Source organism: Eucalyptus grandis, chromosome 8 (assembly GCF_016545825.1).
Source record: "Eucalyptus grandis isolate ANBG69807.140 chromosome 8, ASM1654582v1, whole genome shotgun sequence".
Lineage (NCBI taxonomy): Eukaryota > Viridiplantae > Streptophyta > Magnoliopsida > Myrtales > Myrtaceae > Eucalyptus > Eucalyptus grandis.
In genome coordinates, this window is record NC_052619.1 from 53,256,214 (window position 1) to 53,268,818 (window position 12,605).

The following is a 12,605-nucleotide window of genomic DNA, read 5'->3' on the forward strand; positions in this document are numbered from 1 at the left end:
AATTTACAGGGTCTTTCTATGCGGGTAAGCTGTGGTTAACTCAATAAATGCATAGAATTGACAACTAGCTCACCAAGTAAAGGAAAATATACATGAGACGACAATACATTTTTCCCAATGCTTTGGTGTTGTACTCTGGCTTTTATCGCAACATTCGAACTGTAAATTATCATAAGGTATCAAGGACTTCGCTGGTCTCTTGCACAATGTGCTTTGAATGGTCATAATTAGCGATATATCCTTTGAAATGATGAAGGAAATTTAGTTCTTCAGCTTTCCACTAATGTTAATTCCTGTATATCAAGAGAAAAAAGGAAAAGCTTACAACTCTCATTCCAAAGGCTGATCAGTGTTACATGTCAAAGTCAAGATGACATAAATTGTCTACTCCTAAAAGTTAAGATTTAGCAAAGGTTGCCAGTGGAAATGATGCAAGAGAAGGTCATCATCTGCTTCCGAGATGGCTTGATGTAATAATTAATCAGCATAACTCCCTGCCAGACAACAGTTGAAGTACTTGCGCCAAGAAGTCTTTAGTGACAATGTGCCTATATAGTAGAAGGTGAGGTCACAGATGGAGAAGTGGTCTCCCGAGGCACTCTTGCTTCACCTTACAAAACCGGTTAAGTCTGGCAAACAAAGCCACGGGCCCAAGATAAGATTGAGAGGTCAACTAGCGAACGCATTCATTCAATAGAAATCACGGAGTTGTATTTACAAGAATGACACATTCAACTTCGCGGTATTTACATTCAGAGTGAATTTGAGTAGAGCTCTTATGCGTCCTGTGATGGTTGTGGCCAACAGATTGATGGAATCCATTTCATAACTGTCATCACAGAGGTCCCTGATAATCTTTGAGAAACCAGGTGCTGACCCGGGAGCATTTTAACTGAAGTTGCTCTTGGCATGGGAGTCTGAAGGCAGCCTCAATGTAGACGCAGAAGGATTCCTAGAAAGCAAAGATTTCCTTTGACGTCTTCACCTCCGTATTCCTTCAATCGTGCGTCCATTACAATTTTGCATGATCCCCATGTCTCAGCCATTAATCCCACGCCATAGTAGACTAAATGGTCCGTGATGCTGTTACCAGTTACCGATCTGCACGGATGCACCCTCATCAGTCATCCACGTATATTCCTGGTAACAAAGGACTGACATTCTCTAGAACAAGCTGGTTTGTCACGACTCATTGCGTCTAGCATGACAAATCCACAAACTAATTGCTTGAACAAGTAGCCACGACTGAAACTACCTCATTGCCTGCTACATGATGGGTCTTCTCCAGAGCTATCACAAACTTTCTCGACCTGATATACCAGACTACTAAATCCTATATTATACAGCCATACCAACAACAAAGGGAACATCCCAAATACATGTGAACATTGACATAGAAAAGATTATGAGTAGTCACCAGAGTAGCAGGTGGAATCAAATCATTTTTGCATTATCTCACATCAATATGTTTATCCGTGGCTTTCTTTGAGCTAGTCGCCAATAATCATAAGCATTAGCAGACACACAATAATTAAAATGTGTATAATTGCACAAAGCTTAAAACTAGGTCAAGACTAGGTTATCAGCCATCAGGAAAAAGAGAGAGAGAGAGTATATAGCAAACATTATTAAGCGTCTTAAACTTTGGAATCAGTATGAAAAAACTCATGATGGCTCTTGCAGGAATGAGTCACTCAAATATTTCTAAAAAATCATGAGCACTACGAACTACCCTGCTTTGCTAAGACGATGACAAACAAAACAATTATTTTTTATACGCTGAAAAAAGAGAGTACATACATTGTCGGAATAATGAAACTTGATTAGATAGGTTAGAAGAAATGCAAAGCAAACGTCAAAGTCAATCAGCAACGATTCCCCATAATATAGATGATATTCCATCAAGATCAAAGCCTTCCCTCTCTAGAGAAGTGATGGTAAGTCTTCTGTGGGAACCGAGAATAGTAAGGAGTCAAATGAGGCACAATATCATGTCCACTAGTAATACGTATTGTATTTGGCACACGGTCACTGTAGTAAGATGCAAAAACTGCATTGCCAATATGAGGTTTTAACATTTGGACAACCTCGTATTCAAAAATACGAGATTGTCCAAATGTTAAAACCTGAACATTCCGTGCTTCATGATTGACCTGGAAATGAAGCATCCCCAGTTATATAAGTAGCAAGCGAATAACAACTCTAGCACGCATAATTAGACAGCCAAATAACTTGAATGTTAATACATCAATGGCCCTGTTAGGATGGGCCGAAAAAAAACATTGTGCATCAAAAACCATATATTGCATTTCACATACAATGGTGAACAAAAAAGCAGCCCTTTCTCTCCATGAGGTTTGAAGGTCTAGCGTTACTCTGCAAAGTCCCCGTCCACAATTTTCCCAACACCAAACCCCACACCCACAATAAAACCAACCCTACTCAGCTTCAAGAAAAGATGTTAGCAATATGGAATAGTGGGATTGGGGGTCAATTCACAATCAAGGCGCATTTACATGCTGCCACAAGAAGCAATTGGATGTTGGTGGCGTGAGTCACATCCTGCTAATGGCATAAACAAAAAATTCCAGGTTCATGGTGAAAATGCCCCTTGAACTCCAAAACTTACCGTCATAAATAACTAAGGAGAAACAAAATCAAAAAAAGGGCCACAACGCATGGGCATGATGTCATAATTGGCTAAGAACAGTTTTCAGCAAGAAACTAGAAAAAAAAAAGTAAAATTTTAAAACCATTGTGTTAAGACAAGATGTTATGCTTGCTACTAGTTCTTCGAGAAAAAGTATAGTCTAAAGTTTATGCAACCTATGATCCTATCAAAGGCCACAGGAATGTTCGAATCTAAAAAAATGACCACTTGTCATGAACAGAGAACAATGGGACGTGACTTTGGGATGGGTACCATTTCTGGTACCAGTTCCACAACAGGTGCCTAGAAAAGTACACTGGACCACTCTGTTAAACAAAGCTGAGACTAAAAGCACAATTTTAAACATCTTAGAACTGGCTCCAACCTACAACATATTTGGCCCAGTAGTCTAACTGAAGAGGAGCTGCTTCATTTGATTAGGGAGAGACAGATAGCAACAGCACACAAAACACAAACTTAGGTTCGGTATATAATCTATCTTAAAATGCATTAGCACTTTAAGATTACATGACATAAAATTTGAGCTTCAAGTGCCTAAAAAAGTAATATGTCCAAATCATAAACATAACAACAATCCCATTAAGTTTCCAGCAAATGAACTTTGTAATGAATAGTCGGATGTCTTTACCCACTACATTTAAGTATTCACTTAACTCGAAGCTCCAAAGCTTAACATGTACGGCTCAATTCACACAACTAGATACTTTGGCTAAGAACAGCTTTCAGCAAGAAACCAGAAAACAAAAGTAAAATTTTAACTTTACCAAAAAAAAAAAAAAAAAAAAGTAAAATTTTAAAATCATTTGTGTTAGGACAAGATTTTATGCTTACTACTAGTACTTCGAGAAAAAGTATATTCTAAAGTTTATGCAACCTATGATCCTGTCATAGGCCACATGAATGTTTGACTTTCAAAAAATAACCACTTGTCATGGAGAGAGAACAGCGTCGTCGATATTTAAAAAAAAAAAAATGCACTCCAATCTCCACACCTTTCATGTATGCAAACAATCACACGCGATCAAAGCGGCGCGGATGGCCCGGCGAGATAGATACAGAGAGAGATCGATCGCGATCCTCGCCCGCGTCGCTCGAATTCGAATCTCGATTCTGGTCCCTCGCGGCGGCGGCGTTCGTGGACTTTCATTATGGCGATTGAGAGCCGCAGCGACTTGTTGGGGGCGAAGGGAAGCGGAGGACGACGACGAAGTTACGTATCTTTCCTGATTTGCCCCCGGGATCTTCCCCCGTTGGCGGGCATATTCGGCGTCCGCGTTCGGTTATTTCGTCGCTTGCGCGAAGGCAATGAAGGGAGTTCGTCTGAAATCGGGGAGCGCTGAGAATGACCGCGCGGCGATTTCTTCTGTTTTATTCTGCTTTTGCACAAAACTTGGGATCCTATCTGTCTCTTTTTCGGAGCTTCCCCTTGGTTTCTCCACGTCAGCACTTTGACTTGCGGCTTGGTTCATGCTAGAATTCCAAAAAAAAAAAACTAAAATTAATGCTAATATTCGTGGAGGTATATGAAAATGCAAGTACTACTTCGGACGAATGTTTTAGAATTCAAGCTCAAATCAATCTAATAACTTGACTTATTCGAATTTGAAAAGAATGTAATTATGTTTGAGTGACTGGCAAGTGGAACTTCATCGTGAATCATGAAATCTACTTCTCTTAATTTAAGAGAGAGTTAGAGAAAGTGACTTGCTGTATGCATTGATTCTCAATGCTCTTGGTGTCTTTATTGACCTAGATACAATAGTTTTATTAAAAAATTTCAAATTAGCACACTCTTGATAAATTTACCATAAATTAATTTTTTGATTATTATTCATTAAAAATCTATACCGATATACTTGTGATAAATTTACTTATTATTAGTTACTGTTAAAATTCACCATTAAATTGTTGAGTTAAATAATGTGTATTGCTAACAAATATACTAGTTTTTCATTAGTTTACGTTAAATTTACTATTAAATTGCCAAGTTTGATGATAGTTGACATACGTACAAATTTAAGGTTTTACCTTTCCTTTATCATAGTTGTCATGGTATTCATCCAATTAAACGAAAATTAATGAAAAAATGAAGTTGTCACAAATATGCCATATTGAAGTTTTTTGTAGTAAGTTTGTCGAATGTATATTAGTTTTGGATTTTTTTATGGTTAAAAAATTAATTTGGAGTAAATTTATTATGAGTGCACAAATTTTGAATTTTTCGTGACATTGACTCTTTTTTTTTTCTAGAATTTCAAGTCTAGTTGCTTCGTCTAAAATGTACAAACTACTCATAATATGAGCACATTTAAAACTAATCACTACCTTGAAAATCACAGCATTGTCATCTGATAGTTGCTCGATGGAAAGTATGAGTCATACAAACATCGGGATCGAATACTTTACATATAAAAAGAACACGAAGTCCAATGAGTTTCTAATCTCAAACAAAAGGGTTGCAAGTGTACATTTTAGGAGGACAAAGATTGCAAATGAATATTTATTTTTTCATTTTGCTTTTAGCTCCCACTAATAATATTAATAAGAACATTAATACGAGGTGTGTCCCATATTTGGTGGCTCTCACAAATTTATATTGGTAGTGGAATATTTATAAAACTACAATGAAATTAATATAGAAAACAATAAGTGAGAGTTAAGAAAAAGGTGATGTTCAAGAAAAATTATCGTGAAGAGCAAAATGGTCAATTTTGTAGACGCCAAATCTTTTCCTTTATATGTACTAGAGATAAATGAATTGGTGTGACTCAGCTCAAACTTTACAAGCACAAAACTGATTGATACAACGCTCATTTTTTGTTGCTGGCCGTGCAATACTCATTTGCTTTATAAAGAGAAGATATGAACACGAAAAAAATAGCAAATCCACCCTTAACACATGTTAGCTCAATGATAAAGAGGTCGCATGGCCCTTTGCAGGTTCATAAATTTGAGCCATATCAAGGACGAATTTCCAACTAGTTAGAATGCCGAGCATTTATAATCTCATTCCAAACTTATAGCACATCGATAGTATTTATAATAATTGACTCATACGCATATTAATAAATATATTAATTACATTTCAAACTAAACGCATTATAATGATTAATGAATAATATCAAGAGTGAATAGTCGTAATATTAATCACATTTTCGTACTTTTTAATTTATCAGAAAAATTTCGCAACGCATCACGGCGTGGGCGGCGAGGCCAGGCCGGACCACCCCCCGGATCCTCGAGCCGCGGTTCCATCTCGCGCGCTGGCCAGCGCTGGCATTAATTCCCGCGGCGGGAAACGAAATTACATTTCCCCCCAACTCTGACTGGCGGGAAATTTTCGCACCTGGTCGCATAAAACGAAACCGAATAAAGAAAAAAAAACCCAATCGATAATTAAAAAAATCACAATTAAAGCGGAGGAACTATTTAAAACAAAATTACGAAAAAGCGCAAACCCTCCTCCCCCTCCTCGCTTCCTCCATTTTTGGACACCGACTCCGATCGAACGAGCCACTCATCGGCCTCCGCCCCCTTTTTAATTCCGATCGTCGCTTCGGATTTCGATTCGGCCTCTCTCTAGAACGAGCAGCGACGAACTCATCGATCGACCGATCCCGCCGATCTCCGCCGTGAGCAGGTCTTCGGCACCGATCGCCATGGCGAGGCCCTCGAAGCAGCAGGCGTCGTCCGACAGGCCCTGTCGGACGGGTCCGAGGAGGAGGAGTAGCCGCAGCTCGACGAGCCCGTCAACGAGGAGGACGAGGAGGAGCTCGAGGCCGTCGCCCGCTCCGCCAGCTCCGCCGACGAGGACGACGCCGCCCCCGCCGCCGACGACGACGCCGACGAGAATGCCGAGGCCGAGGAGGAGGAGGACAATGAGGTTCGGTAGCTCGGCTGCGTCTCTCTTTTCTTTTCTTTTTTCGTTTTTTTTTTTACTGGATTAGTTGGGAATTTCAGCGCCGGATCTCTGGTTTGCTTGCTAGGCTTTGCGGGGTTCGGTGCTGTTGTAGGTTTCTCAGGTGTTTTGCGCTAGGTAGTGGATGTGTGCTTCGTGTTTGAATGCGAGTTTTTACTAAGTTTTAGAATGAGCGTTGGATTTCTACCGAGGATGTTGAGTTAGACACTCGAGACAAGCTGCTGTTCTAGTGGTCTCTCGTGATTCTTTTACTGCATTCGTTTCTGCAGATTGGCGCATGCTGTATTGATCCCTCCGCTTTACTAGTGTATTGCGCAGAATGAAGGCTAATAATACAAAAGTATATACGTATAGATACATGTACTGTAAGGTTAAATTAGCACAAGAGTTGAAGCACTTTCGAGGTGAACCTGTTTCTTGCTCTTCGTTTGGGGTCATACTCTCGGTTGGATGAAGAAGAGTGGAAGTTGAGAGTGTCTCTCGCTCGTAGTGCAGGCATGGTGTTCAACCTTCATATTGTGCGTGCCAAAAGTTATGCCTTTGGTCGGTTGTTTATTTGCATCTCCATGGCTAGAGTACTTGAGCAGAGCTGCAACTTTTCATGTTTCTAATATTCGAAGCTGATGACTCGGGTTTTCCCCTTTTATTTCAACATTTCCTTTTGATTGAAAGCTTCATTAATCACCTCTCACCATATACAAAGGGGAAAACGATGGCAAACAGAGCTTGTCTATCTTTCTCTGCTTCTGTCTTTACATACACATGACTTCTTAAGTTGGCAAGTGCTTCCATACGTCTGAAATGTTGTTAGATACTTGTAACTATGACTTAGTGAGTATTAGAAGTGTTGCTGCTACTTATTTATTTTTGCATTCTTTTTCCTCATTCATTGCACAGGAAGATAATGGTGAAACAGAAGTTAGCAAGATGAAAAGGCCAGGATTCGTGAAATGCAAAAGTTGAAGAATCAGAAGATTCAGGAAATACTGGATCAGCAAAATGCCGCTATTGACGCTGATATGGTGCCTTTCCATTCTAAAAATGACTATTTCTTGCATTATTTCGAGTTCATGTATTGATTATGCCAGTGACATTTTCTTGTTTTTGAAATAATTTTTCAAGAATAATAAGAGAAAAGGGCGGTTGAAGTATCTTCTGCAGCAAACTGAGATTTTTACTCATTTTGCCGGAGGAAACCAGTCCGCTTCACAGAAAATTAAAGGAAGGTACCATTACCAATGACAATTCTCTCTGTATTTTGTGCATTGCAGATATGATCTCTTGTACATATGTTCCTTTTGACAACCTGCTGAACAATGTCTACATAGGTCCTAACTTTCTTCATACTTCATAGTTGCTTAATTGGGACTGAAAGCTTTGTCTGATCCTTGATGGGCCTTTTGCTATATATTAATAATTGCCTAATGCTGGAATTCTTTAGAGGAAAGGTCCCTATGGTCCAGTGGTCTAACCTAGGGGTGAGCGCGTTCCGGGTTACCGGGGGAACCGAACCGGGGAGGGTCCGGTTCGGTTCCCGGTTCCGGTTCCCCCGGTTCCGGTTCCTTTTTTCTAGGAACCGGAACCGGTTGCGGAGCCGGTTTAGGGCTCCAAAATCAAAAGTCGAATCTCCAGTCCACAGCTCTTCATTCAGATTTCAGTCTTCAAAGTTTAGACCTCACACACACAATCATGACTCACGCCGCCGAACGCCGCTCGCCCTCGAGGAGGCCGCCGCCGCCGCTGTTGCCAGACCCCGCTGGACGCCAGTCACCGACGCCACTCGCCCAATCCCTCGCCGCTCGACGCCAGTCGCCGCCCAAATCCGTGAGTCACGCCACTGGACGCCGCTCTAAGTCTCGCCGCCAGATGCCGCTCACCTTCGAGGCCGCCGCCGCCGGAAGCCGCTGGACGCCAGTCGCCGACGCAGCTCGCCCGAACCCTCACCGCTCGGCGCCGCTCGCCCAAACCCTCGCCGCTGGACGCCAATCACCGACGCCAGCCGCCGACGCCGCTCGCCCAAACCCATATGCAATTGTACCTCGCCTTTTCGATCTCGCTGAGACTCGACTGCTTCTGGTCGAAAGATCGACCGCCCTCCATTGCTGGTCACGTGGGCTTCCCGTTTCTTGATTCCGGTTAGATTCTGGGCTTGTCCGTTTCTCTGTGTTTCGTGGGTCATGTGCTGTTTCGATGAATTTTTCAGTTTTGGGCTGTGGGAATTGTGGGATGGTTTCTTGGGTTCGATGAGTTCCGTGGAAAGGATGGTGTTGTGGGTTCGTCGGCCTTTCTTTTCTTTTGATCGAATTCACGATGCATTTTTCGCTAAACTTCGTCGGCCTTTCAGGTAAATATGGTCTTCAGTCAGCTTGTGAAGATGCCACAAGACAAGTTCAGTATTGGTGGTTAAATCTTTTGCTATATATATTTCTTTATGTAGGTGGTAGTTGCTCCAATTCTCTTAGGATCTTATGTTCCTGTTGATGCCATTAAACTGTCGATCAGCACCTTGCAGGTATATATGGTCTTCAGTTAGCTCGTGAAGATGCCAAGCTTTCCTCTCTTGTACATCTTCAGCAATGCTTATTTTTTCAAATTACTATTTCTTGCTTTAGGCAAAGTGGTAGGTTGCCCTGTTAGAAATAGTAGCTCTTTGATATTCTAAAGTGTGTGCTGTAACTACATTTTGAGCAAAGCTTTTGATCTATTCCCTAGATGTGTAGTACAGTAAATTTAGCAGAGCATCCACAAGTTATTGAAATTCATTTTGAGATAAGTGAATTTGTCATGTAGGATTGATTTTCACAAAGAAAAAGGATTTTTTGGGCCCTATGCTACGTCATAATCTTCCTTAATTTGAGTGAGCAATGACACTTGTGTCTGTTCTTTTGCATTAATTTCATTGTCATAATCATTTGAACATGCAAGTTTTGAGTTGTCGCAATGATTCCATTTTCTCTAATCCATTCTTATGTACCTTTTCTTTTGCAGCATTAACCCATTTAGGCTCATTGGGTTCGGACTTTCAGTATGGACTTCAGCTGCTTCTCATATAAGACCTTTTTAAATGCAGGCTTTGCTCCTATTCAATCAAAAGAAAGACCGTCAGACATAGAGACGCCTTCCTGTGAAACTCAAGATTCTTCTTGTTATGTTTTACTTTTTGGAGACATATCACTATGTTTATGTCTGCTTATTATGTCAACTGATATCTCATAGAGCAATGGCAAGATTTCAGTATGATTGTTTGCAATCTAGTACTGAACAAAAGACCTTGTCCTTCAAGTTACTGTAAAGTATGCGTGTACATTATAATTCAAATTTGAAAATGAAAAAAAAAAAAAAGAACCTGTGGAACTTGGAACCGACCTTGGAACCTGTGACAAGATAGATTCCGGGTTCTTGGTTTTGACGGGTAGATTCCGGTTCCAAATTTTTTGGAACCTGTACTCAGAGTAGGTTTCAGACGGAACCGAACCGGAACCTGAAACCGCTCACCCCTAGTCTAACCCTTGCTACACTTCCAGTTACATTTGGTGTTAAGGTTTCATATTCAAAGGGAATTGGGATTCGGTAACATTTATGCAAATTAATGATGTTCGGTTGTAACCTTATATTGATTGTTCTCTCCCAGTGGACAAATAAACGTCTGCTCATGCTTAAAAGTGAAGAAAACATGTTGTGAAGTTCAAGTCATCATTTGCCAGACCATTTCTGTGTTAAGCATTCATGTTGGTTCAGTGACGTTTTTCTTTGCTTGACGTGTAGGGGTCGTCATGAATCTAAAATAACTGAAGAGGAAGAGGATGAAGAATGTCTTAAGGAGGAAGAAGATGGCTTGTCTGGTACGGGAAACACACGGCTGCTGTCACAACCCTCTTGTAATCTTTCTCTCTCTCTCTCTCTCTCTCTGTGGTTTGATTGAAAGAAGGATAGTCTTTGCTGCTCATATCTCTGCTGTACCCCCTGCTTTGACTTGGAGAAGCTGTAATGTTTGCTGCAATTTTAGAACACTAAATAATGTGGGATTGTAAATGTTCTCTTTGTTGACATGATTCCTTGTCATTAACAATTATAATAATCCAAGTACTTACTTTGGTGTTGACTAAGTAGAGATTTTTGACATCCCTTCCTGGCCCTTGTCTAGGTGGGAACCTCTTGCACTGGGGACACCCTTTATTGTATTGTCGTCTGGCTCCAGAGAGATTCTGTTTTGCTCTGATTTATGCAATTATCTTGCCAACAGGATGTCTCCAGCAAATATAAGTTAACTGCTTTCTTAAGTTCTATATGTATGCTTTTTTGCAGGTATACAAGGAAGATGCGGGATTACTAGCTTGCTGGATTGAATTGGCTCATAAGATTGTATGAGAATGGCATTAACGGAATACTTGCAGATGAAATGGTAGGTCATGGGCTGCAGCATTTAGACGTGTGCAGTATGGAAGCTGGAAAGGCTAGAAGATGCAGATCTCAGAGAAAATTTGCTAATAGAAATTCCAATGATATCTTGGAGATGTTCATCATGTAAGATCTTGAAATTGACATATGCTGAGATAACCAATTATCGAGGCTCCTAGAAAGTCTTATATGTCTACAATATTCATACCGAGTTAATGATGGCATTTCTGGTCTCTCCAACTTGAAAAGCTTGAGAGATTCGTCCTTGGCTAGCCAATAACTCTCTTCCCCCAGTTGACTAGGAACTTGAAAAGATTGTGGAAGATTCTATCCCCAGTGGATTGGTAGGTTAAACAGACTGGAGTCTTTAAAGTTGTCCTCTTCGATAATGACCACCTTATCGCAAGATATTCCGCAACTTTCTCATCCCTAGAGAGTTGAACTCTGTCGGGAATGTTTGTAGTGCCTCCCGAGGCTTCCCTCAAGTTTACCGTCCATATGTATTAGACATTTCCTATCAGTGGGTACATTAATAGACCTATCAACCTTGAAGAAACTGTAAGAACTTCTAATTGAGTATTGTGTAGTTACAGAGATTCGAAGCCTTGAAATTCTGGAGAATCTTAAAACTTTGGAGCTGAACGAGCTCCACTTCCTGGACAAATTGGCCGACTGAGTGGCTAGAAGAAACTAATGGCTTTTCATTTACATCATCGTAATGATCTGGTTGACTGGAATCACTGGACAATTTGTCCATCTACTCCAGCAACTTTATCCTGAAGTTTCTAATGTTTCAAAGTGGAAGAAATTAAAATGAATAGGCATCCACCCCCGGAGATTTGAAAACTCAACACATTATAGAGGAGCTCGATCAAATTTGGCAAATTTCTGCAAAAGAGAAAAGAATGGACACTTGATCTGTTGAGTACTTTTTTTTTTTTTGGATAAGAGGTGCTTCCCATTCTGTTGTACATATGTGTAACAAAGAGGTTTATGTAAATTTTCTTTTTAAGTTCACTTTGCATGTTGACTAGTGATAGTTCTGCAAGTACCCTTGTTCAGATTTTCTTTGTTTTAATTTGGTTTGGTTTGGTTTAAATGTTTTAATGGCTTTGAATTGCTAATTGACTTACCTCATGAGGTCAAGTCAAATTATATGAACTCCAAGTGCATTATTTTGTCAATTTACTATGTGATGATTTATTTGAGGTACCTTATAAATTGATACTTCATCTTACCGAATTTGAAACTGGTCGATGCCCATACTTCATGTAGGAGAACTTTAAAGTAGCTGTTACAATGTGCATGAAAGCATCTCGGCACTTGTGGCATAACCTCTATGGTAATAACAAACACAAAATTGCGACATGAAGAAGAATAATAATCTACATAGGTAAACACATGTCCAATTTGGTTTTTGGGTAAAGCAGATTTCTTAACTGGATTCACACAAGATGAAGAGAAGTGGTAATGATTCTTAAATAAATTAAAGAAATGTTCCAATTCCAACTTGGTCCGGCATTATTTAATGTTTATGTAAATATGAAATAATGACCCAATCATTAAATTTCAAATGAATAGAAGTGTGGCAAAACTTTTCCAAGTCTAAATATATAA

The 12,605-nt window shown here is 40.2% G+C and overlaps 2 protein-coding genes across 4 annotated transcripts in view; both read left to right on the forward strand.

Moving 5' to 3' along the window:
* Positions 1-11,564, forward strand: part of LOC108954723 (probable chromatin-remodeling complex ATPase chain) — a 30,615-nt gene extending 19,051 nt beyond the window's left edge. The window contains exons 1-5 of one of the 3 annotated variants that reach the window (XM_039298778.1): positions 6,124-6,554; positions 7,488-7,612; positions 7,713-7,816; positions 10,356-10,468; positions 10,896-11,564. In XM_039298778.1, coding sequence (XP_039154712.1) covers positions 7,541-7,612; positions 7,713-7,816; positions 10,356-10,468; positions 10,896-10,936 — 330 coding nt within the window. In that variant the 5' untranslated portion in view covers positions 6,124-6,554; positions 7,488-7,540 and the 3' untranslated portion in view covers positions 10,937-11,564. The other 2 variants (XM_039298776.1, XM_039298777.1) reach the window with 2 other exon arrangements.
* Positions 1-12,605, forward strand: part of LOC104415067 (disease resistance protein RPV1-like) — a 97,727-nt gene that overhangs the window by 47,830 nt on the left and 37,292 nt on the right. The window lies entirely within an intron of this gene.